Below are 27,510 nucleotides of genomic sequence, written 5' to 3'. Positions count from 1 at the left end.
AATTCTATTCAGTACCTCTTCATTAGTTATGTGATCTATCCATTTAATCTTCAGCATTCTCCTGTAGCACCACATTTCGAAAGCTTCTACTCTCTTCTTGTCCAAACTATTTATCGTCCATGTTTCACTTCCATACATGGCTACACTCCATATATATACTTTCAGAAACGACTTCCTGACACTTAAATCTATACTTAATGTTAACAAATTTCTCTTCTTCAGAAACGCTTTCCTTCCCATTGCCAGTCTACATTTTATATCCTCTCTACTTCGACCATCATCAGTTATTTTGCTCCCCAAATAGCAAAACACCTTTACTACTTTGTCTCATTTCCTAATCCAATTCCCTCAGCATCACCCGAGTTAACTCGACTACATTCCATTATCTTCGTTTTGCTTTTGTTGATCTTCATCTTATACCCTCCTTTCAAGACACTGTCCATACCGTTCAACTACTCAAGCAGGTCCTTTGCTGTCTGTGACAGAATTACAGTGTCATCGACAATACTCAAAATTTTTCTTTCTTCTCCATGGATTTTAATTCCTACTCCGAATTTTTCTTTTGTTTCTTTTACATCGGGGAGAGGCCACAACCCTGTCTCACTCCCTTCCCTACCACTGCTTCCCTTTCATGTCCCTCGACTCTTATAACTGCCATCTGGTTTCTGTACAAATTGTAAATAGCCTTTCCCTCCCTGTATTTTACCCCTGCCACCTTCAGAATTTGAAAGAGAGTATTCCAGTCAACATTGTCAAAAGCTTTCTCTAAGTCTACAAATGCTAGAAACGTAGGTTTGCCTTTTCTTAATCTAGCTTCTAAAATAAGTCATAGGGTCAGTACTGCCTCACGTGCTCCCATATTTCTACGGAATCCAAACTGATCTTCCCTGAGGTCGGCTTCTACCAGTTTTTCCATTCGTATGTATAGAATTCTCGTTAGTATTTTGCAGCCGTGACTTATTAAATTGATAGTTCGGTAAGTTTCACATCTGTCATCGCCTGCTTTCTTTGGGATTCGAATTATTATATTCTTCTTGAAGTCTGAGGGTATTTCGCCTGTCTCATACATCTTGCTCACCACGTGCTAGAGGTTTGTCAGGACTGGCTCTCTTGACGCTGTCAGTAGTTCTAATGGAATGTTGTCTACTCCTGGGGCCTTGTTTCGACTTAGGTCTTTCAGTGCTCTATCAAACTCTTCACGCAGTATGATATCTCCCATTTCATCCTCATCTACATCCTCTTCCATTTCTATAACATTGCCCTCAAGTACATCGCACTCTATATACTCCTTCCACCTTTCTGCTTTCCCTTCTTTGATTAGAACTGGGTTTCCATCTGAGCACTTGATATTCATACAAGTGGTTCTCTTTTCTCCGAAGGTCTCTTTAACTCTCCTGTATGCAGTATCTGTCTTACCCCTCATGAGATAAGCCTCTACCTCCTTACATTTGTCCTCTAGCCATCCCTGCTTAGCCATTTTGCACTTCCTATCGATCTCATTTTTGAGACGTTTGTATTCCTTTTTGCCTGCTTCATTTACTGCATATTTGTATTTTTCCTTTCATCAATTAAATTCAATATTTCTTCTGTCACCCAAGGATTTCTACTAGCCCTCGTCTTTTTACCTACTTGATCCTCTGCTGCCTTCACTACTTCATCCCTCAATGCTACCCATTCTTCTTCTACTGTATTTCTTTCCCCCATTCTTGTCAATTGTTCCCTTATGTTCTCCCTGAAACTCTGTACAACCACTGGTTTAGTCAGTTTATCCACGTTCCATCTCGTTAAATTCCCACCTTTTTGCAGTTTCTTCAATTTTAATCTGCAGTTCATAACCAACAGATTGTGATCAGAGTCCACATCTGCCCTGGAAATGTAATGGATTAGACTTACTAAATGTTTATATGGTGGTGGTAAGTTCCTATGGGACCAAACTGCTGAGGTCATCAGTCCCTAGGTTTGCACGCTACTTAATCTAACTTAAGTTACGCTAACGACAACACACACACCCATGCCCGAGGTATGACTCTAACCTCCGACGAGGGGTGCCGCGCGATCCTCGGCAAGGTGCCCCAGACCGCGCAGTTCCACCGCGAGGCGAATGTTTATGTAATAAAGGTGTCGGATGCGGCTTTCCTGGCTGAGAAACGCTATTTCCGACATTCCCTAACGGTCTTACGCTAGTTGTAATAGTTACGATACTACCCATTCAGGTGCATCACTGCAAGCGATCAGACTCCGGTGGAACAACTCTGTATTACAGCAGACATCCCTGACAGCAACGTTGTAGAGAAATTAACAGCGACCTATGAAGAAGCATTAAAAGTGGGCAGCTCTGTGGTTCTAATTAGGACCTCACAACAAGTAAATGGTAATTAGATCTAGTGACACAATCTCCAACAAAGATGGGCACAACCACACTATCTGTGAGCATTGTGATACTGCTCCCTGCATCGGTGATATTTGTAAGATTTATGCGGTATGGCTTGTGCAGGGCGCAGGCTTCCCTAACGACTGACATCGAAGCGAGAAACTCGTACATAGCCGCGACAGATGACGGTAATAAAATTGCCGACAGGTAAGCGAATGTGTTGTGCTTGATAATTGCACAAAATTGCAAGATCACGTGAACTCGTATGTCACTGAAGAAAATCAAGCTTCAGAGATGATGTACATCTTGTAACCTCCCAACACTTTAAATTCCGTAACCTCGCAATAAGAAAGTGACTAACCTCCCAATAAAAACGTGGCTCATATATAACCTCTCAACAGAAATCTCGTAATGTAACCTTTAAATAATTAACTGACTGTGAATCTAAACTGGTAAATCTGGACGTAAGCAGTACTGCGTCATGGACCTGAAAAATCATGTTGAATAGACTGAAAATTCTTACCACAATGATGTCGCCGGATAACGCGTGTATATCTGTTCCTATAAGAAATTTTTCTGGCACAGCCCAGTGCAATGTTGCCCACTACATTGTGTTATGTATGAAAAACAGCTGATTTTCCTTACGGTAATCGGCATGACTATGGTTGGGAGAAATTAGTAAAAAACATTAAATTCAGATGAATGAATGTCAAAGGTTATCTTTATAAGAAACATTATTATTGAAAGATTTTTTTGGAAATATTTACATAGGACTTTTGATACAACAATAGTGCAAAAATCAGTTGTAGCAATTAACATATGCCCGCGGCAATAAAGAACAATAATATTTTGTTTTACCTTATACTACATCGCTCAGGCACCGCTATCGTTCTCCACGACCGGCCTTGGTAATTCCATTACTCTACTGCTCTTCTCGAGCTATAAAACATCACTACTGGACTGCATTATCCGAACTCCAGGACACCATTGCTGCTCATGAGTATATTTGATATCATGCAAGTGACATAAGACATATTTAAAATGTAAGACAATGGAACTAGTACTCAAGGTGTTTAGTCGAATAATACATAGACACAATGGAATCAACACATCAGAAAAATTTGCATTATATTTAAGGCTAACAATGTATCCTAAAGTGGTAGCATTAGTTAGTTGCATACTGGTACAGCAATGCATTGCGTTGGGATCAATAGTCAGTTGCTGGGGAATGAAAATATTTGCTTTTGACTTATTGCTCGAAATAAGGATTATTAACGTCATTCGTCATGAGTCAGCTGTAGCAAGGTTATCAAACAAGTAGAGTATATGTGATCACTTTCATGAATGATAGAGACAATTGGGTAAAAGAAATGGAAGTACTAGAACAAGTTTAATAACTAAGTGCTTGTAGCATATAACATAACGACATATTTCAGAAATCATTATTATGTCATGAAAAGCTTCTCCTGGAAAAAATACATAGTGGATTATTGAGCTGAAAGAAGCAATGTATGTTATACTGAAAAGTGGTAAACTTTTAATTAATTAATAATAAAATAAGACAAAGCAAAGTTGCTGTTCTTTACAGGAAATGCTCAATATGTCCACCATCATTCCGCAACAATAGCTGTAGTCGAGGAATAATGTTGTGAACAGCACATCTGATTGACATACATGTGCTGTAGCTGTCCCTTTCCAAAACATTCAGTCATTATACCACGCGATATACTACATACTGTCAAACACCGGGTGATCAAAAAGTTAGTAAAATTTGAACACTTCATAAATCACGAAATAATGTAGATAGAGAGGTACAAATTGACACACATGCTTGGAATGACATGGGATTTTATTAGAACCAAAAAAATACAAAAGTTCAAAAAATGTCCGACAGATGGCGAGTCATCTGATTAGAATAGCAATAATTAGCATAACAAAATAAGACAAAGCAAAGTTGCTGTTCTTTACAGGAAATGCTCAATATGTCCACCATCATTCCACAACAATAGCTGTAGTCGAGGAATAATGTTGTGAACAGCACATCTGATTGACATACATGTGCTGTAGCTGTCCCTTTCCAAAACATTCAGTCATTATACCACGCGATATACTACATACTGTCAAACACCGGGTGATCAAAAAGTTAGTAAAATTTGAACACTTCATAAATCACGGAATAATGTAGATAGTGAGGTACAAATTAACACACATGCTTGGAATGACATGGGATTTTATTAGAACCAAAAAAATACAAAAGTTCAAAAAATGTCCGACAGATGGCGAGTCATCTGATTAGAATAGCAATAATTAGCATAACAAAATAAGACAAAGCAAAGTTGCTGTTCTTTACAGGAAATGCTCAATATGTCCACCATCAATCCACAACAATAGCTGTAGTCGAGGAATAATGTTGTGAACAGCACATCTGATTGACATACATGTGCTGTAGCTGTCCCTTTCCAAAACATTCAGTCATTATACCACGCGATATACTACATACTGTCAAACACCGGGTGATCAAAAAGTTAGTAAAATTTGAACACTTCATAAATCACAGAATAATGTAGATAGAGAGGTACAAATTGACACACATGCTTGGAATGACATGGGATTTTATTAGAACCCAAAAAATACAAAAGTTCAAAAAATGTCCGACAGATGGCGAGTCATCTGATTAGAATAGCAATAATTAGCATAACAAAATAAGACAAAGCAAAGTTGCTGTTCTTTACAGGAAATGCTCAATATGTCCACCATCATTCCGCAACAATAGCTGTAGTCGAGGAATAATGTTGTGAACAGCACATCTGATTGACATACATGTGCTGTAGCTGTCCCTTTCCAAAACATTCAGTCATTATACCACGCGATATACTACATACTGTCAAACACCGGGTGATCAAAAAGTTAGTAAAATTTGAACACTTCATAAATCACGGAATAATGTAGATAGAGAGGTACAAATTGACACACATGCTTGGAATGACATGGGATTTTATTAGAACCAAAAAAATACAAAAGTTCAAAAAATGTCCGACAGATGGCGAGTCATCTGATTAGAATAGCAATAATTAGCATAACAAAATAAGACAAAGCAAAGTTGCTGTTCTTTACAGGAAATGCTCAATATGTCCACCATCATTCCACAACAATAGCTGTAGTCGAGGAATAATGTTGTGAACAGCACATCTGATTGACATACATGTGCTGTAGCTGTCCCTTTCCAAAACATTCAGTCATTATACCACGCGATATACTACATACTGTCAAACACCGGGTGATCAAAAAGTTAGTAAAATTTGAACACTTCATAAATCACAGAATAATGTAGATAGAGAGGTACAAATTGACACACATGCTTGGAATGACATGGGATTTTATTAGAACCAAAAAAATACAAAAGTTCAAAAAATGTCCGACAGATGGCGAGTCATCTGATTAGAATAGCAATAATTAGCATAACAAAATAAGACAAAGCAAAGTTGCTGTTCTTTACAGGAAATGCTCAATATGTCCACCATCATTCCGCAACAATAGCTGTAGTCGAGGAATAATGTTGTGAACAGCACATCTGATTGACATACATGTGCTGTAGCTGTCCCTTTCCAAAACATTCAGTCATTATACCACGCGATATACTACATACTGTCAAACACCGGGTGATCAAAAAGTTAGTAAAATTTGAACACCTTATAAATCACGGAATAATGTAGATAGAGAGGTACAAATTGACACACATGCTTGGAATGACATGGGATTTTATTAGAACCAAAAAAATACAAAAGTTCAAAAAATGTCCGACAGATGGCGAGTCATCTGATTAGAATAGCAATAATTAGCATAACAAAATAAGACAAAGCAAAGTTGCTGTTCTTTACAGGAAATGCTCAATATGTCCACCATCATTCCACAACAATAGCTGTAGTCGAGGAATAATGTTGTGAACAGCACATCTGATTGACATACATGTGCTGTAGCTGTCCCTTTCCAAAACATTCAGTCATTATACCACGCGATATACTACATACTGTCAAACACCGGGTGATCAAAAAGTTAGTAAAATTTGAACACTTCATAAATCACGGAATAATGTAGATAGAGAGGTACAAATTGACACACATGCTTGGAATGACATGGGATTTTATTAGAACCAAAAAAATACAAAAGTTCAAAAAATGTCCGACAGATGGCGAGTCATCTGATTAGAATAGCAATAATTAGCATAACAAAATAAGACAAAGCAAAGTTGCTGTTCTTTACAGGAAATGCTCAATATGTCCACCATCATTCCACAACAATAGCTGTAGTCGAGGAATAATGTTGTGAACAGCACATCTGATTGACATACATGTGCTGTAGCTGTCCCTTTCCAAAACATTCAGTCATTATACCACGCGATATACTACATACTGTCAAACACCGGGTGATCAAAAAGTTAGTAAAATTTGAACACTTCATAAATCACAGAATAATGTAGATAGAGAGGTACAAATTGACACACATGCTTGGAATGACATGGGATTTTATTAGAACCAAAAAAATACAAAAGTTCAAAAAATGTCCGACAGATGGCGAGTCATCTGATTAGAATAGCAATAATTAGCATAACAAAATAAGACAAAGCAAAGTTGCTGTTCTTTACAGGAAATGCTCAATATGTCCACCATCATTCCACAACAATAGCTGTAGTCGAGGAATAATGTTGTGAACAGCACATCTGATTGACATATATGTGCTGTAGCTGTCCCTTTCCAAAACATTCAGTCATTATACCACGCGATATACTACATACTGTCAAACACCGGGTGATCAAAAAGATAGTAAAATTTGAACACTTCATAAATCACGGAATAATGTAGATAGAGAGGTACAAATTGACACACATTCTTGGAATGACATGGGATTTTATTAGAACCAAAAAAATACAAAAGTTCAAAAAATGTCCGACAGATGGCGAGTCATCTGATTAGAATAGCAATAATTAGCATAACAAAATAAGACAAAGCAAAGTTGCTGTTATTTACAGGAAATGCTCAATATGTCCACCATCATTCCACAACAATAGCTGTAGTCGAGGAATAATGTTGTGAACAGCACATCTGATTGACATACATGTGCTGTAGCTGTCCTTTTCCAAAACATTCAGTCATTATACCACGCGATATACTACATACTGTCAAACACCGGGTGATCAAAAAGTTAGTAAAATTTGAACACTTCATAAATCACGGAATAATGTAGATAGAGAGGTACAAATTGACACACATGCTTGGAATGACATGGGATTTTATTAGAACCAAAAAAATACAAAAGTTCAAAAAATGTCCGACAGATGGCGAGTCATCTGATTAGAATAGCAATAATTAGCATAACAAAATAAGACAAAGCAAAGTTGCTGTTCTTTACAGGAAATGCTCAATATGTCCACCATCATTCCACAACAATAGCTGTAGTCGAGGAATAATGTTGTGAACAGCACATCTGATTGACATACATGTGCTGTAGCTGTCCCTTTCCAAAACATTCAGTCATTATACCACGCGATATACTACATACTGTCAAACACCGGGTGATCAAAAAGTTAGTAAAATTTGAACACTTCATAAATCACGGAATAATGTAGATAGAGAGGTACAAATTGACACACATTCTTGGAATGACATGGGATTTTATTAGAACCAAAAAAATACAAAAGTTCAAAAAATGTCCGACAGATGGCGAGTCATCTGATTAGAATAGCAATAATTAGCATAACAAAATAAGACAAAGCAAAGTTGCTGTTCTTTACAGGAAATGCTCAATATGTCCACCATCATTCCACAACAATAGCTGTAGTCGAGGAATAATGTTGTGAACAGCACATCTGATTGACATACATGTGCTGTAGCTGTCCCTTTCCAAAACATTCTGTCATTATACCTCGCGATATACTACATACTGTCAAACACTGGGTGATCAAAAAGTTAGTAAAATTTGAACACTTCATAAATCACGGAATAATGTAGATAGAGAGGTACAAATTGACACACATGCTTGGAATGACATGGGATTTTATTAGAACCAAAAAAATACAAAAGTTCAAAAAATGTCCGACAGATGGCGAGTCATCTGATTAGAATAGCAATAATTAGCATAACAAAATAAGACAAAGCAAAGTTGCTGTTCTTTACAGGAAATGCTCAATATGTCCACCATCATTCCACAACAATAGCTGTAGTCGAGGAATAATGTTGTGAACAGCACATCTGATTGACATACATGTGCTGTAGCTGTCCCTTTCCAAAACATTCAGTCATTATACCACGCGATATACTACATACTGTCAAACACCGGGTGATCAAAAAGTTAGTAAAATTTGAACACTTCATAAATCACGGAATAATGTAGATAGAGAGGTACAAATTGACACACATTCTTGGAATGACGTGGGATTTTATTAGAACCAAAAAAATACAAAAGTTCAAAAAATGTCCGACAGATGGCGAGTCATCTGATTAGAATAGCAATAATTAGCATAACAAAATAAGACAAAGCAAAGTTGCTGTTCTTTACAGGAAATGCTCAATATGTCCACCATCATTCCACAACAATAGCTGTAGTCGAGGAATAATGTTGTGAACAGCACATCTGATTGACATACATGTGCTGTAGCTGTCCCTTTCCAAAACATTCAGTCATTATACCACGCGATATACTACATACTGTCAAACACCGGGTGATCAAAAAGTTAGTAAAATTTGAACACTTCATAAATCACAGAATAATGTAGATAGAGAGGTACAAATTGACACACATGCTTGGAATGACATGGGATTTTATTAGAACCAAAAAAATACAAAAGTTCAAAAAATGTCCGACAGATGGCGAGTCATCTGATTAGAATAGCAATAATTAGCATAACAAAATAAGACAAAGCAAAGTTGCTGTTCTTTACAGGAAATGCTCAATATGTCCACCATCATTCCGCAACAATAGCTGTAGTCGAGGAATAATGTTGTGAACAGCACATCTGATTGACATACATGTGCTGTAGCTGTCCCTTTCCAAAACATTCAGTCATTATACCACGCGATATACTACATACTGTCAAACACCGGGTGATCAAAAAGTTAGTAAAATTTGAACACCTTATAAATCACGGAATAATGTAGATAGAGAGGTACAAATTGACACACATGCTTGGAATGACATGGGATTTTATTAGAACCAAAAAAATACAAAAGTTCAAAAAATGTCCGACAGATGGCGAGTCATCTGATTAGAATAGCAATAATTAGCATAACAAAATAAGACAAAGCAAAGTTGCTGTTCTTTACAGGAAATGCTCAATATGTCCACCATCATTCCACAACAATAGCTGTAGTCGAGGAATAATGTTGTGAACAGCACATCTGATTGACATACATGTGCTGTAGCTGTCCCTTTCCAAAACATTCAGTCATTATACCACGCGATATACTACATACTGTCAAACACCGGGTGATCAAAAAGTTAGTAAAATTTGAACACTTCATAAATCACGGAATAATGTAGATAGAGAGGTACAAATTGACACACATGCTTGGAATGACATGGGATTTTATTAGAACCAAAAAAATACAAAAGTTCAAAAAATGTCCGACAGATGGCGAGTCATCTGATTAGAATAGCAATAATTAGCATAACAAAATAAGACAAAGCAAAGTTGCTGTTCTTTACAGGAAATGCTCAATATGTCCACCATCATTCCACAACAATAGCTGTAGTCGAGGAATAATGTTGTGAACAGCACATCTGATTGACATACATGTGCTGTAGCTGTCCCTTTCCAAGACATTCAGTCATTATACCACGCGATATACTACATACTGTCAAACACCGGGTGATCAAAAAGTTAGTAAAATTTGAACACTTCATAAATCACAGAATAATGTAGATAGAGAGGTACAAATTGACACACATGCTTGGAATGACATGGGATTTTATTAGAACCAAAAAAATACAAAAGTTCAAAAAATGTCCGACAGATGGCGAGTCATCTGATTAGAATAGCAATAATTAGCATAACAAAATAAGACAAAGCAAAGTTGCTGTTCTTTACAGGAAATGCTCAATATGTCCACCATCATTCCACAACAATAGCTGTAGTCGAGGAATAATGTTGTGAACAGCACATCTGATTGACATATATGTGCTGTAGCTGTCCCTTTCCAAAACATTCAGTCATTATACCACGCGATATACTACATACTGTCAAACACCGGGTGATCAAAAAGATAGTAAAATTTGAACACTTCATAAATCACGGAATAATGTAGATAGAGAGGTACAAATTGACACACATTCTTGGAATGACATGGGATTTTATTAGAACCAAAAAAATACAAAAGTTCAAAAAATGTCCGACAGATGGCGAGTCATCTGATTAGAATAGCAATAATTAGCATAACAAAATAAGACAAAGCAAAGTTGCTGTTATTTACAGGAAATGCTCAATATGTCCACCATCATTCCACAACAATAGCTGTAGTCGAGGAATAATGTTGTGAACAGCACATCTGATTGACATACATGTGCTGTAGCTGTCCTTTTCCAAAACATTCAGTCATTATACCACGCGATATACTACATACTGTCAAACACCGGGTGATCAAAAAGTTAGTAAAATTTGAACACTTCATAAATCACGGAATAATGTAGATAGAGAGGTACAAATTGACACACATGCTTGGAATGACATGGGATTTTATTAGAACCAAAAAAATACAAAAGTTCAAAAAATGTCCGACAGATGGCGAGTCATCTGATTAGAATAGCAATAATTAGCATAACAAAATAAGACAAAGCAAAGTTGCTGTTCTTTACAGGAAATGCTCAATATGTCCACCATCATTCCACAACAATAGCTGTAGTCGAGGAATAATGTTGTGAACAGCACATCTGATTGACATACATGTGCTGTAGCTGTCCCTTTCCAAAACATTCAGTCATTATACCACGCGATATACTACATACTGTCAAACACCGGGTGATCAAAAAGTTAGTAAAATTTGAACACTTCATAAATCACGGAATAATGTAGATAGAGAGGTACAAATTGACACACATGCTTGGAATGACATGGGATTTTATTAGAACCAAAAAAATACAAAAGTTCAAAAAATGTCCGACAGATGGCGAGTCATCTGATTAGAATAGCAATAATTAGCATAACAAAATAAGACAAAGCAAAGTTGCTGTTCTTTACAGGAAATGCTCAATATGTCCACCATCATTCCACAACAATAGCTGTAGTCGAGGAATAATGTTGTGAACAGCACATCTGATTGACATACATGTGCTGTAGCTGTCCCTTTCCAAAACATTCAGTCATTATACCACGCGATATACTACATACTGTCAAACACCGGGTGATCAAAAAGTTAGTAAAATTTGAACACTTCATAAATCACAGAATAATGTAGATAGAGAGGTACAAATTGACACACATGCTTGGAATGACATGGGATTTTATTAGAACCAAAAAAATACAAAAGTTCAAAAAATGTCCGACAGATGGCGAGTCATCTGATTAGAATAGCAATAATTAGCATAACAAAATAAGACAAAGCAAAGTTGCTGTTCTTTACAGGAAATGCTCAATATGTCCACCATCATTCCACAACAATAGCTGTAGTCGAGGAATAATGTTGTGAACAGCACATCTGATTGACATATATGTGCTGTAGCTGTCCCTTTCCAAAACATTCAGTCATTATACCACGCGATATACTACATACTGTCAAACACCGGGTGATCAAAAAGATAGTAAAATTTGAACACTTCATAAATCACGGAATAATGTAGATAGAGAGGTACAAATTGACACACATTCTTGGAATGACATGGGATTTTATTAGAACCAAAAAAATACAAAAGTTCAAAAAATGTCCGACAGATGGCGAGTCATCTGATTAGAATAGCAATAATTAGCATAACAAAATAAGACAAAGCAAAGTTGCTGTTATTTACAGGAAATGCTCAATATGTCCACCATCATTCCACAACAATAGCTGTAGTCGAGGAATAATGTTGTGAACAGCACATCTGATTGACATACATGTGCTGTAGCTGTCCTTTTCCAAAACATTCAGTCATTATACCACGCGATATACTACATACTGTCAAACACCGGGTGATCAAAAAGTTAGTAAAATTTGAACACTTCATAAATCACGGAATAATGTAGATAGAGAGGTACAAATTGACACACATGCTTGGAATGACATGGGATTTTATTAGAACCAAAAAAATACAAAAGTTCAAAAAATGTCCGACAGATGGCGAGTCATCTGATTAGAATAGCAATAATTAGCATAACAAAATAAGACAAAGCAAAGTTGCTGTTCTTTACAGGAAATGCTCAATATGTCCACCATCATTCCACAACAATAGCTGTAGTCGAGGAATAATGTTGTGAACAGCACATCTGATTGACATACATGTGCTGTAGCTGTCCCTTTCCAAAACATTCAGTCATTATACCACGCGATATACTACATACTGTCAAACACCGGGTGATCAAAAAGTTAGTAAAATTTGAACACTTCATAAATCACGGTATAATGTAGATAGAGAGGTACAAATTGACACACATTCTTGGAATGACATGGGATTTTATTAGAACCAAAAAAATACAAAAGTTCAAAAAATGTCCGACAGATGGCGAGTCATCTGATTAGAATAGCAATAATTAGCATAACAAAATAAGACAAAGCAAAGTTGCTGTTCTTTACAGGAAATGCTCAATATGTCCACCATCATTCCACAACAATAGCTGTAGTCGAGGAATAATGTTGTGAACAGCACATCTGATTGACATACATGTGCTGTAGCTGTCCCTTTCCAAAACATTCAGTCATTATACCACGCGATATACTACATACTGTCAAACACCGGGTGATCAAAAAGTTAGTAAAATTTGAACACTTCATAAATCACAGAATAATGTAGATAGAGAGGTACAAATTGACACACATGCTTGGAATGACATGGGATTTTATTAGAACCAAAAAAATACAAAAGTTCGAAAAATGTCCGACAGATGGCGAGTCATCTGATTAAAATAGCAATAATTAGCATAACAAAATAAGACAAAGCAAAGTTGCTGTTCTTTACAGGAAATGCTCAATATGTCCACCATCATTCCGCAACAATAGCTGTAGTCGAGGAATAATGTTGTGAACAGCACATCTGATTGACATACATGTGCTGTAGCTGTCCCTTTCCAAAACATTCAGTCATTATACCACGCGATATACTACATACTGTCAAACACTGGGTGATCAAAAAGTTAGTAAAATTTGAACACTTCATAAATCACGGAATAATGTAGATAGAGAGGTACAAATTGACACACATGCTTGGAATGACATGGGATTTTATTAGAACCAAAAAAATACAAAAGTTCAAAAAATGTCCGACAGATGGCGAGTCATCTGATTAGAATAGCAATAATTAGCATAACAAAATAAGACAAAGCAAAGTTGCTGTTCTTTACAGGAAATGCTCAATATGTCCACCATCATTCCACAACAATAGCTGTAGTCGAGGAATAATGTTGTGAACAGCACATCTGATTGACATACATGTGCTGTAGCTGTCCCTTTCCAAAACATTCAGTCATTATACCACGCGATATACTACATACTGTCAAACACCGGGTGATCAAAAAGTTAGTAAAATTTGAACACTTCATAAATCACGGAATAATGTAGATAGTGAGGTACAAATTGACACACATGCTTGGAATGACATGGGATTTTATTAGAACCAAAAAAATACAAAAGTTCAAAAAATGTCCGACAGATGGCGAGTCATCTGATTAGAATAGCAATAATTAGCATAACAAAATAAGACAAAGCAAAGTTGCTGTTCTTTACAGGAAATGCTCAATATGTCCACCATCATTCCACAACAATAGCTGTAGTCGAGGAATAATGTTGTGAACAGCACATCTGATTGACATACATGTGCTGTAGCTGTCCCTTTCCAAAACATTCAGTCATTATACCACGCGATATACTACATACTGTCAAACACCGGGTGATCAAAAAGTTAGTAAAATTTGAACACTTCATAAATCACAGAATAATGTAGATAGAGAGGTACAAATTGACACACATGCTTGGAATGACATGGGATTTTATTAGAACCAAAAAAATACAAAAGTTCAAAAAATGTCCGACAGATGGCGAGTCATCTGATTAGAATAGCAATAATTAGCATAACAAAATAAGACAAAGCAAATTTGCTGTTCTTTACAGGAAATGCTCAATATGTCCACCATCATTCCGCAACAATAGCTGTAGTCGAGGAATAATGTTGTGAACAGCACATCTGATTGACATACATGTGCTGTAGCTGTCCCTTTCCAAAACATTCAGTCATTATACCACGCGATATACTACATACTGTCAAACACCGGGTGATCAAAAAGTTAGTAAAATTTGAACACCTTATAAATCACGGAATAATGTAGATAGAGAGGTACAAATTGACACACATGCTTGGAATGACATGGGATTTTATTAGAACCAAAAAAATACAAAAGTTCAAAAAATGTCCGACAGATGGCGAGTCATCTGATTAGAATAGCAATAATTAGCATAACAAAATAAGACAAAGCAAAGTTGCTGTTCTTTACAGGAAATGCTCAATATGTCCACCATCATTCCACAACAATAGCTGTAGTCGAGGAATAATGTTGTGAACAGCACATCTGATTGACATACATGTGCTGTAGCTGTCCCTTTCCAAAACATTCAGTCATTATACCACGCGATATACTACATACTGTCAAACACCGGGTGATCAAAAAGTTAGTAAAATTTGAACACTTCATAAATCACGGAATAATGTAGATAGAGAGGTACAAATTGACACACATGCTTGGAATGACATGGGATTTTATTAGAACCAAAAAAATACAAAAGTTCAAAAAATGTCCGACAGATGGCGAGTCATCTGATTAGAATAGCAATAATTAGCATAACAAAATAAGACAAAGCAAAGTTGCTGTTCTTTACAGGAAATGCTCAATATGTCCACCATCATTCCACAACAATAGCTGTAGTCGAGGAATAATGTTGTGAACAGCACATCTGATTGACATACATGTGCTGTAGCTGTCCCTTTCCAAAACATTCAGTCATTATACCACGCGATATACTACATACTGTCAAACACCGGGTGATCAAAAAGTTAGTAAAATTTGAACACTTCATAAATCACAGAATAATGTAGATAGAGAGGTACAAATTGACACACATGCTTGGAATGACATGGGATTTTATTAGAACCAAAAAAATACAAAAGTTCAAAAAATGTCCGACAGATGGCGAGTCATCTGATTAGAATAGGAATAATTAGCATAACAAAATAAGACAAAGCAAAGTTGCTGTTCTTTACAGGAAATGCTCAATATGTCCACCATCATTCCACAACAATAGCTGTAGTCGAGGAATAATGTTGTGAACAGCACATCTGATTGACATATATGTGCTGTAGCTGTCCCTTTCCAAAACATTCAGTCATTATACCACGCGATATACTACATACTGTCAAACACCGGGTGATCAAAAAGATAGTAAAATTTGAACACTTCATAAATCACGGAATAATGTAGATAGAGAGGTACAAATTGACACACATTCTTGGAATGACATGGGATTTTATTAGAACCAAAAAAATACAAAAGTTCAAAAAATGTCCGACAGATGGCGAGTCATCTGATTAGAATAGCAATAATTAGCATAACAAAATAAGACAAAGCAAAGTTGCTGTTATTTACAGGAAATGCTCAATATGTCCACCATCATTCCACAACAATAGCTGTAGTCGAGGAATAATGTTGTGAACAGCACATCTGATTGACATACATGTGCTGTAGCTGTCCTTTTCCAAAACATTCAGTCATTATACCACGCGATATACTACATACTGTCAAACACCGGGTGATCAAAAAGTTAGTAAAATTTGAACACTTCATAAATCACGGAATAATGTAGATAGAGAGGTACAAATTGACACACATGCTTGGCATGACATGGGATTTTATTAGAACCAAAAAAATACAAAAGTTCAAAAAATGTCCGACAGATGGCGAGTCATCTGATTAGAATAGCAATAATTAGCATAACAAAATAAGACAAAGCAAAGTTGCTGTTCTTTACAGGAAATGCTCAATATGTCCACCATCATTCCACAACAATAGCTGTAGTCGAGGAATAATGTTGTGAACAGCACATCTGATTGACATACATGTGTTGTAGCTGTCCCTTTCCAAAACATTCAGTCATTATACCACGCGATATACTACATACTGTCAAACACCGGGTGATCAAAAAGTTAGTAAAATTTGAACACTTCATAAATCACGGTATAATGTAGATAGAGAGGTACAAATTGACACACATTCTTGGAATGACATGGGATTTTATTAGAACCAAAAAAATACAAAAGTTCAAAAAATGTCCGACAGATGGCGAGTCATCTGATTAGAATAGCAATAATTAGCATAACAAAATAAGACAAAGCAAAGTTGCTGTTCTTTACAGGAAATGCTCAATATGTCCACCATCATTCCACAACAATAGCTGTAGTCGAGGAATAATGTTGTGAACAGCACATCTGATTGACATACATGTGCTGTAGCTGTCCTTTTCCAAAACATTCAGTCATTATACCACGCGATATACTACATACTGTCAAACACCGGGTGATCAAAAAGTTAGTAAAATTTGAACACTTCATAAATCACGGAATAATGTAGATAGAGAGGTACAAATTGACACACATGCTTGGAATGACATGGGATTTTATTAGAACCAAAAAAATACAAAAGTTCAAAAAATGTCCGACAGATGGCGAGTCATCTGATTAGAATAGCAATAATTAGCATAACAAAATAAGACAAAGCAAAGTTGCTGTTCTTTACAGGAAATGCTCAATATGTCCACCATCATTCCACAACAATAGCTGTAGTCGAGGAATAATGTTGTGAACAGCACATCTGATTGACATACATGTGCTGTAGCTGTCCCTTTCCAAAACATTCAGTCATTATACCACGCGATATACTACATACTGTCAAACACCGGGTGATCAAAAAGTTAGTAAAATTTGAACACTTCATAAATCACGGTATAATGTAGATAGAGAGGTACAAATTGACACACATTCTTGGAATGACATGGGATTTTATTAGAACCAAAAAAATACAAAAGTTCAAAAAATGTCCGACAGATGGCGAGTCATCTGATTAGAATAGCAATAATTAGCATAACAAAATAAGACAAAGCAAAGTTGCTGTTCTTTACAGGAAATGCTCAATATGTCCACCATCATTCCACAACAATAGCTGTAGTCGAGGAATAATGTTGTGAACAGCACATCTGATTGACATACATGTGCTGTAGCTGTCCCTTTCCAAAACATTCAGTCATTATACCACGCGATATACTACATACTGTCAAACACCGGGTGATCAAAAAGTTAGTAAAATTTGAACACTTCATAAATCACAGAATAATGTAGATAGAGAGGTACAAATTGACACACATGCTTGGAATGACATGGGATTTTATTAGAACCAAAAAAATACAAAAGTTCGAAAAATGTCCGACAGATGGCGAGTCATCTGATTAAAATAGCAATAATTAGCATAACAAAATAAGACAAAGCAAAGTTGCTGTTCTTTACAGGAAATGCTCAATATGTCCACCATCATTCCGCAACAATAGCTGTAGTCGAGGAATAATGTTGTGAACAGCACATCTGATTGACATACATGTGCTGTAGCTGTCCCTTTCCAAAACATTCAGTCATTATACCACGCGATATACTACATACTGTCAAACACTGGGTGATCAAAAAGTTAGTAAAATTTGAACACTTCATAAATCACGGAATAATGTAGATAGAGAGGTACAAATTGACACACATGCTTGGAATGACATGGGATTTTATTAGAACCAAAAAAATACAAAAGTTCAAAAAATGTCCGACAGATGGCGAGTCATCTGATTAGAATAGCAATAATTAGCATAACAAAATAAGACAAAGCAAAGTTGCTGTTCTTTACAGGAAATGCTCAATATGTCCACCATCATTCCACAACAATAGCTGTAGTCGAGGAATAATGTTGTGAACAGCACATCTGATTGACATACATGTGCTGTAGCTGTCCCTTTCCAAAACATTCAGTCATTATACCACGCGATATACTACATACTGTCAAACACCGGGTGATCAAAAAGTTAGTAAAATTTGAACACTTCATAAATCACGGAATAATGTAGATAGTGAGGTACAAATTGACACACATGCTTGGAATGACATGGGATTTTATTAGAACCAAAAAAATACAAAAGTTCAAAAAATGTCCGACAGATGGCGAGTCATCTGATTAGAATAGCAATAATTAGCATAACAAAATAAGACAAAGCAAAGTTGCTGTTCTTTACAGGAAATGCTCAATATGTCCACCATCATTCCACAACAATAGCTGTAGTCGAGGAATAATGTTGTGAACAGCACATCTGATTGACATACATGTGCTGTAGCTGTCCCTTTCCAAAACATTCAGTCATTATACCACGCGATATACTACATACTGTCAAACACCGGGTGATCAAAAAGTTAGTAAAATTTGAACACTTCATAAATCACAGAATAATGTAGATAGAGAGGTACAAATTGACACACATGCTTGGAATGACATGGGATTTTATTAGAACCAAAAAAATACAAAAGTTCAAAAAATGTCCGACAGATGGCGAGTCATCTGATTAGAATAGCAATAATTAGCATAACAAAATAAGACAAAGCAAATTTGCTGTTCTTTACAGGAAATGCTCAATATGTCCACCATCATTCCGCAACAATAGCTGTAGTCGAGGAATAATGTTGTGAACAGCACATCTGATTGACATACATGTGCTGTAGCTGTCCCTTTCCAAAACATTCAGTCATTATACCACGCGATATACTACATACTGTCAAACACCGGGTGATCAAAAAGTTAGTAAAATTTGAACACCTTATAAATCACGGAATAATGTAGATAGAGAGGTACAAATTGACACACATGCTTGGAATGACATGGGATTTTATTAGAACCAAAAAAATACAAAAGTTCAAAAAATGTCCGACAGATGGCGAGTCATCTGATTAGAATAGCAATAATTAGCATAACAAAATAAGACAAAGCAAAGTTGCTGTTCTTTACAGGAAATGCTCAATATGTCCACCATCATTCCACAACAATAGCTGTAGTCGAGGAATAATGTTGTGAACAGCACATCTGATTGACATACATGTGCTGTAGCTGTCCCTTTCCAAAACATTCAGTCATTATACCACGCGATATACTACATACTGTCAAACACCGGGTGATCAAAAAGTTAGTAAAATTTGAACACTTCATAAATCACGGAATAATGTAGATAGAGAGGTACAAATTGACACACATGCTTGGAATGACATGGGATTTTATTAGAACCAAAAAAATACAAAAGTTCAAAAAATGTCCGACAGATGGCGAGTCATCTGATTAGAATAGCAATAATTAGCATAACAAAATAAGACAAAGCAAAGTTGCTGTTCTTTACAGGAAATGCTCAATATGTCCACCATCATTCCACAACAATAGCTGTAGTCGAGGAATAATGTTGTGAACAGCACATCTGATTGACATACATGTGCTGTAGCTGTCCCTTTCCAAAACATTCAGTCATTATACCACGCGATATACTACATACTGTCAAACACCGGGTGATCAAAAAGTTAGTAAAATTTGAACACTTCATAAATCACAGAATAATGTAGATAGAGAGGTACAAATTGACACACATGCTTGGAATGACATGGGATTTTATTAGAACCAAAAAAATACAAAAGTTCAAAAAATGTCCGACAGATGGCGAGTCATCTGATTAGAATAGGAATAATTAGCATAACAAAATAAGACAAAGCAAAGTTGCTGTTCTTTACAGGAAATGCTCAATATGTCCACCATCATTCCACAACAATAGCTGTAGTCGAGGAATAATGTTGTGAACAGCACATCTGATTGACATATATGTGCTGTAGCTGTCCCTTTCCAAAACATTCAGTCATTATACCACGCGATATACTACATACTGTCAAACACCGGGTGATCAAAAAGATAGTAAAATTTGAACACTTCATAAATCACGGAATAATGTAGATAGAGAGGTACAAATTGACACACATTCTTGGAATGACATGGGATTTTATTAGAACCAAAAAAATACAAAAGTTCAAAAAATGTCCGACAGATGGCGAGTCATCTGATTAGAATAGCAATAATTAGCATAACAAAATAAGACAAAGCAAAGTTGCTGTTATTTACAGGAAATGCTCAATATGTCCACCATCATTCCACAACAATAGCTGTAGTCGAGGAATAATGTTGTGAACAGCACATCTGATTGACATACATGTGCTGTAGCTGTCCTTTTCCAAAACATTCAGTCATTATACCACGCGATATACTACATACTGTCAAACACCGGGTGATCAAAAAGTTAGTAAAATTTGAACACTTCATAAATCACGGAATAATGTAGATAGAGAGGTACAAATTGACACACATGCTTGGCATGACATGGGATTTTATTAGAACCAAAAAAATACAAAAGTTCAAAAAATGTCCGACAGATGGCGAGTCATCTGATTAGAATAGCAATAATTAGCATAACAAAATAAGACAAAGCAAAGTTGCTGTTCTTTACAGGAAATGCTCAATATGTCCACCATCATTCCACAACAATAGCTGTAGTCGAGGAATAATGTTGTGAACAGCACATCTGATTGACATACATGTGCTGTAGCTGTCCCTTTCCAAAACATTCAGTCATTATACCACGCGATATACTACATACTGTCAAACACCGGGTGATCAAAAAGTTAGTAAAATTTGAACACTTCATAAATCACGGTATAATGTAGATAGAGAGGTACAAATTGACACACATTCTTGGAATGACATGGGATTTTATTAGAACCAAAAAAATACAAAAGTTCAAAAAATGTCCGACAGATGGCGAGTCATCTGATTAGAATAGCAATAATTAGCATAACAAAATAAGACAAAGCAAAGTTGCTGTTCTTTACAGGAAATGCTCAATATGTCCACCATCATTCCACAACAATAGCTGTAGTCGAGGAATAATGTTGTGAACAGCACATCTGATTGACATACATGTGCTGTAGCTGTCCCTTTCCAAAACATTCAGTCATTATACCACGCGATATACTACATACTGTCAAACACCGGGTGATCAAAAAGTTAGTAAAATTTGAACACCTTATAAATCACGGAATAATGTAGATAGAGAGGTACAAATTGACACACATGCTTGGAATGACATGGGATTTTATTAGAACCAAAAAAATACAAAAGTTCAAAAAATGTCCGACAGATGGCGAGTCATCTGATTAGAATAGCAATAATTAGCATAACAAAATAAGACAAAGCAAAGTTGCTGTTCTTTACAGGAAATGCTCAATATGTCCACCATCATTCCACAACAATAGCTGTAGTCGAGGAATAATGTTGTGAACAGCACATCTGATTGACATACATGTGCTGTAGCTGTCCCTTTCCAAAACATTCAGTCATTATACCACGCGATATACTACATACTGTCAAACACCGGGTGATCAAAAAGTTAGTAAAATTTGAACACTTCATAAATCACGGAATAATGTAGATAGAGAGGTACAAATTGACACACATGCTTGGAATGACATGGGATTTTATTAGAACCAAAAAAATACAAAAGTTCAAAAAATGTCCGACAGATGGCGAGTCATCTGATTAGAATAGCAATAATTAGCATAACAAAATAAGACAAAGCAAAGTTGCTGTTCTTTACAGGAAATGCTCAATATGTCCACCATCATTCCACAACAATAGCTGTAGTCGAGGAATAATGTTGTGAACAGCACATCTGATTGACATACATGTGCTGTAGCTGTCCCTTTCCAAAACATTCAGTCATTATACCACGCGATATACTACATACTGTCAAACACCGGGTGATCAAAAAGTTAGTAAAATTTGAACACTTCATAAATCACAGAATAATGTAGATAGAGAGGTACAAATTGACACACATGCTTGGAATGACATGGGATTTTATTAGAACCAAAAAAATACAAAAGTTCAAAAAATGTCCGACAGATGGCGAGTCATCTGATTAGAATAGGAATAATTAGCATAACAAAATAAGACAAAGCAAAGTTGCTGTTCTTTACAGGAAATGCTCAATATGTCCACCATCATTCCACAACAATAGCTGTAGTCGAGGAATAATGTTGTGAACAGCACATCTGATTGACATATATGTGCTGTAGCTGTCCCTTTCCAAAACATTCAGTCATTATACCACGCGATATACTACATACTGTCAAACACCGGGTGATCAAAAAGATAGTAAAATTTGAACACTTCATAAATCACGGAATAATGTAGATAGAGAGGTACAAATTGACACACATTCTTGGAATGACATGGGATTTTATTAGAACCAAAAAAATACAAAAGTTCAAAAAATGTCCGACAGATGGCGAGTCATCTGATTAGAATAGCAATAATTAGCATAACAAAATAAGACAAAGCAATGTTGCTGTTATTTACAGGAAATGCTCAATATGTCCACCATCATTCCACAACAATAGCTGTAGTCGAGGAATAATGTTGTGAACAGCACATCTGATTGACATACATGTGCTGTAGCTGTCCTTTTCCAAAACATTCAGTCATTATACCACGCGATATACTACATACTGTCAAACACCGGGTGATCAAAAAGTTAGTAAAATTTGAACACTTCATAAATCACGGAATAATGTAGATAGAGAGGTACAAATTGACACACATGCTTGGCATGACATGGGATTTTATTAGAACCAAAAAAATACAAAAGTTCAAAAAATGTCCGACAGATGGCGAGTCATCTGATTAGAATAGCAATAATTAGCATAACAAAATAAGACAAAGCAAAGTTGCTGTTCTTTACAGGAAATGCTCAATATGTCCACCATCATTCCACAACAATAGCTGTAGTCGAGGAATAATGTTGTGAACAGCACATCTGATTGACATACATGTGTTGTAGCTGTCCCTTTCCAAAACATTCAGTCATTATACCACGCGATATACTACATACTGTCAAACACCGGGTGATCAAAAAGTTAGTAAAATTTGAACACTTCATAAATCACGGTATAATGTAGATAGAGAGGTACAAATTGACACACATTCTTGGAATGACATGGGATTTTATTAGAACCAAAAAAATACAAAAGTTCAAAAAATGTCCGACAGATGGCGAGTCATCTGATTAGAATAGCAATAATTAGCATAACAAAATAAGACAAAGCAAAGTTGCTGTTCTTTACAGGAAATGCTCAATATGTCCACCATCATTCCACAACAATAGCTGTAGTCGAGGAATAATGTTGTGAACAGCACATCTGATTGACATACATGTGCTGTAGCTGTCCTTTTCCAAAACATTCAGTCATTATACCACGCGATATACTACATACTGTCAAACACCGGGTGATCAAAAAGTTAGTAAAATTTGAACACTTCATAAATCACGGAATAATGTAGATAGAGAGGTACAAATTGACACACATGCTTGGAATGACATGGGATTTTATTAGAACCAAAAAAATACAAAAGTTCAAAAAATGTCCGACAGATGGCGAGTCATCTGATTAGAATAGCAATAATTAGCATAACAAAATAAGACAAAGCAAAGTTGCTGTTCTTTACAGGAAATGCTCAATATGTCCACCATCATTCCACAACAATAGCTGTAGTCGAGGAATAATGTTGTGAACAGCACATCTGATTGACATACATGTGCTGTAGCTGTCCCTTTCCAAAACATTCAGTCATTATACCACGCGATATACTACATACTGTCAAACACCGGGTGATCAAAAAGTTAGTAAAATTTGAACACTTCATAAATCACGGTATAATGTAGATAGAGAGGTACAAATTGACACACATTCTTGGAATGACATGGGATTTTATTAGAACCAAAAAAATACAAAAGTTCAAAAAATGTCCGACAGATGGCGAGTCATCTGATTAGAATAGCAATAATTAGCATAACAAAATAAGACAAAGCAAAGTTGCTGTTCTTTACAGGAAATGCTCAATATGTCCACCATCATTCCACAACAATAGCTGTAGTCGAGGAATAATGTTGTGAACAGCACATCTGATTGACATACATGTGCTGTAGCTGTCCCTTTCCAAAACATTCAGTCATTATACCACGCGATATACTACATACTGTCAAACACCGGGTGATCAAAAAGTTAGTAAAATTTGAACACTTCATAAATCACAGAATAATGTAGATAGAGAGGTACAAATTGACACACATGCTTGGAATGACATGGGATTTTATTAGAACCAAAAAAATACAAAAGTTCGAAAAATGTCCGACAGATGGCGAGTCATCTGATTAAAATAGCAATAATTAGCATAACAAAATAAGACAAAGCAAAGTTGCTGTTCTTTACAGGAAATGCTCAATATGTCCACCATCATTCCGCAACAATAGCTGTAGTCGAGGAATAATGTTGTGAACAGCACATCTGATTGACATACATGTGCTGTAGCTGTCCCTTTCCAAAACATTCAGTCATTATACCACGCGATATACTACATACTGTCAAACACTGGGTGATCAAAAAGTTAGTAAAATTTGAACACTTCATAAATCACGGAATAATGTAGATAGAGAGGTACAAATTGACACACATGCTTGGAATGACATGGGATTTTATTAGAACCAAAAAAATACAAAAGTTCAAAAAATGTCCGACAGATGGCGAGTCATCTGATTAGAATAGCAATAATTAGCATAACAAAATAAGACAAAGCAAAGTTGCTGTTCTTTACAGGAAATGCTCAATATGTCCACCATCATTCCACAACAATAGCTGTAGTCGAGGAATAATGTTGTGAACAGCACATCTGATTGACATACATGTGCTGTAGCTGTCCCTTTCCAAAACATTCAGTCATTATACCACGCGATATACTACATACTGTCAAACACCGGGTGATCAAAAAGTTAGTAAAATTTGAACACTTCATAAATCACGGAATAATGTAGATAGTGAGGTACAAATTGACACACATGCTTGGAATGACATGGGATTTTATTAGAACCAAAAAAATACAAAAGTTCAAAAAATGTCCGACAGATGGCGAGTCATCTGATTAGAATAGCAATAATTAGCATAACAAAATAAGACAAAGCAAAGTTGCTGTTCTTTACAGGAAATGCTCAATATGTCCACCATCATTCCACAACAATAGCTGTAGTCGAGGAATAATGTTGTGAACAGCACATCTGATTGACATACATGTGCTGTAGCTGTCCCTTTCCAAAACATTCAGTCATTATACCACGCGATATACTACATACTGTCAAACACCGGGTGATCAAAAAGTTAGTAAAATTTGAACACTTCATAAATCACAGAATAATGTAGATAGAGAGGTACAAATTGACACACATGCTTGGAATGACATGGGATTTTATTAGAACCAAAAAAATACAAAAGTTCAAAAAATGTCCGACAGATGGCGAGTCATCTGATTAGAATAGCAATAATTAGCATAACAAAATAAGACAAAGCAAATTTGCTGTTCTTTACAGGAAATGCTCAATATGTCCACCATCATTCCGCAACAATAGCTGTAGTCGAGGAATAATGTTGTGAACAGCACATCTGATTGACATACATGTGCTGTAGCTGTCCCTTTCCAAAACATTCAGTCATTATACCACGCGATATACTACATACTGTCAAACACCGGGTGATCAAAAAGTTAGTAAAATTTGAACACCTTATAAATCACGGAATAATGTAGATAGAGAGGTACAAATTGACACACATGCTTGGAATGACATGGGATTTTATTAGAACCAAAAAAATACAAAAGTTCAAAAAATGTCCGACAGATGGCGAGTCATCTGATTAGAATAGCAATAATTAGCATAACAAAATAAGACAAAGCAAAGTTGCTGTTCTTTACAGGAAATGCTCAATATGTCCACCATCATTCCACAACAATAGCTGTAGTCGAGGAATAATGTTGTGAACAGCACATCTGATTGACATACATGTGCTGTAGCTGTCCCTTTCCAAAACATTCAGTCATTATACCACGCGATATACTACATACTGTCAAACACCGGGTGATCAAAAAGTTAGTAAAATTTGAACACTTCATAAATCACGGAATAATGTAGATAGAGAGGTACAAATTGACACACATGCTTGGAATGACATGGGATTTTATTAGAACCAAAAAAATACAAAAGTTCAAAAAATGTCCGACAGATGGCGAGTCATCTGATTAGAATAGCAATAATTAGCATAACAAAATAAGACAAAGCAAAGTTGCTGTTCTTTACAGGAAATGCTCAATATGTCCACCATCATTCCACAACAATAGCTGTAGTCGAGGAATAATGTTGTGAACAGCACATCTGATTGACATACATGTGCTGTAGCTGTCCCTTTCCAAAACATTCAGTCATTATACCACGCGATATACTACATACTGTCAAACACCGGGTGATCAAAAAGTTAGTAAAATTTGAACACTTCATAAATCACAGAATAATGTAGATAGAGAGGTACAAATTGACACACATGCTTGGAATGACATGGGATTTTATTAGAACCAAAAAAATACAAAAGTTCAAAAAATGTCCGACAGATGGCGAGTCATCTGATTAGAATAGGAATAATTAGCATAACAAAATAAGACAAAGCAAAGTTGCTGTTCTTTACAGGAAATGCTCAATATGTCCACCATCATTCCACAACAATAGCTGTAGTCGAGGAATAATGTTGTGAACAGCACATCTGATTGACATATATGTGCTGTAGCTGTCCCTTTCCAAAACATTCAGTCATTATACCACGCGATATACTACATACTGTCAAACACCGGGTGATCAAAAAGATAGTAAAATTTGAACACTTCATAAATCACGGAATAATGTAGATAGAGAGGTACAAATTGACACACATTCTTGGAA

At 36.0% G+C, this 27,510-nt stretch overlaps 1 protein-coding gene across 1 annotated transcript in view; it reads left to right on the top strand.

Annotated features, from left to right (window-relative positions):
* The window catches only part of LOC126442686 (uncharacterized), an 84,688-nt gene extending 81,305 nt beyond the window's left edge, over positions 1 to 3,383 (top strand). Inside the window, exon 6 of the mRNA XM_050090739.1 lies at positions 3,249 to 3,383. Coding sequence (XP_049946696.1) covers positions 3,249 to 3,381 — 133 coding nt within the window. The 3' untranslated portion in view covers positions 3,382 to 3,383. The remainder of the gene's footprint in view (positions 1 to 3,248) is intronic.
* Positions 3,384 to 27,510: the final 24,127 nt, after the last annotated feature.

The sequence above is a fragment of the Schistocerca serialis genome, unplaced genomic scaffold, assembly GCF_023864345.2.
Source record: "Schistocerca serialis cubense isolate TAMUIC-IGC-003099 unplaced genomic scaffold, iqSchSeri2.2 HiC_scaffold_1400, whole genome shotgun sequence".
NCBI lineage: Eukaryota > Metazoa > Arthropoda > Insecta > Orthoptera > Acrididae > Schistocerca > Schistocerca serialis.
Note: the sequence above shows the minus strand (reverse complement) of the source record. Positions and strands in the feature narration are given on the sequence as shown.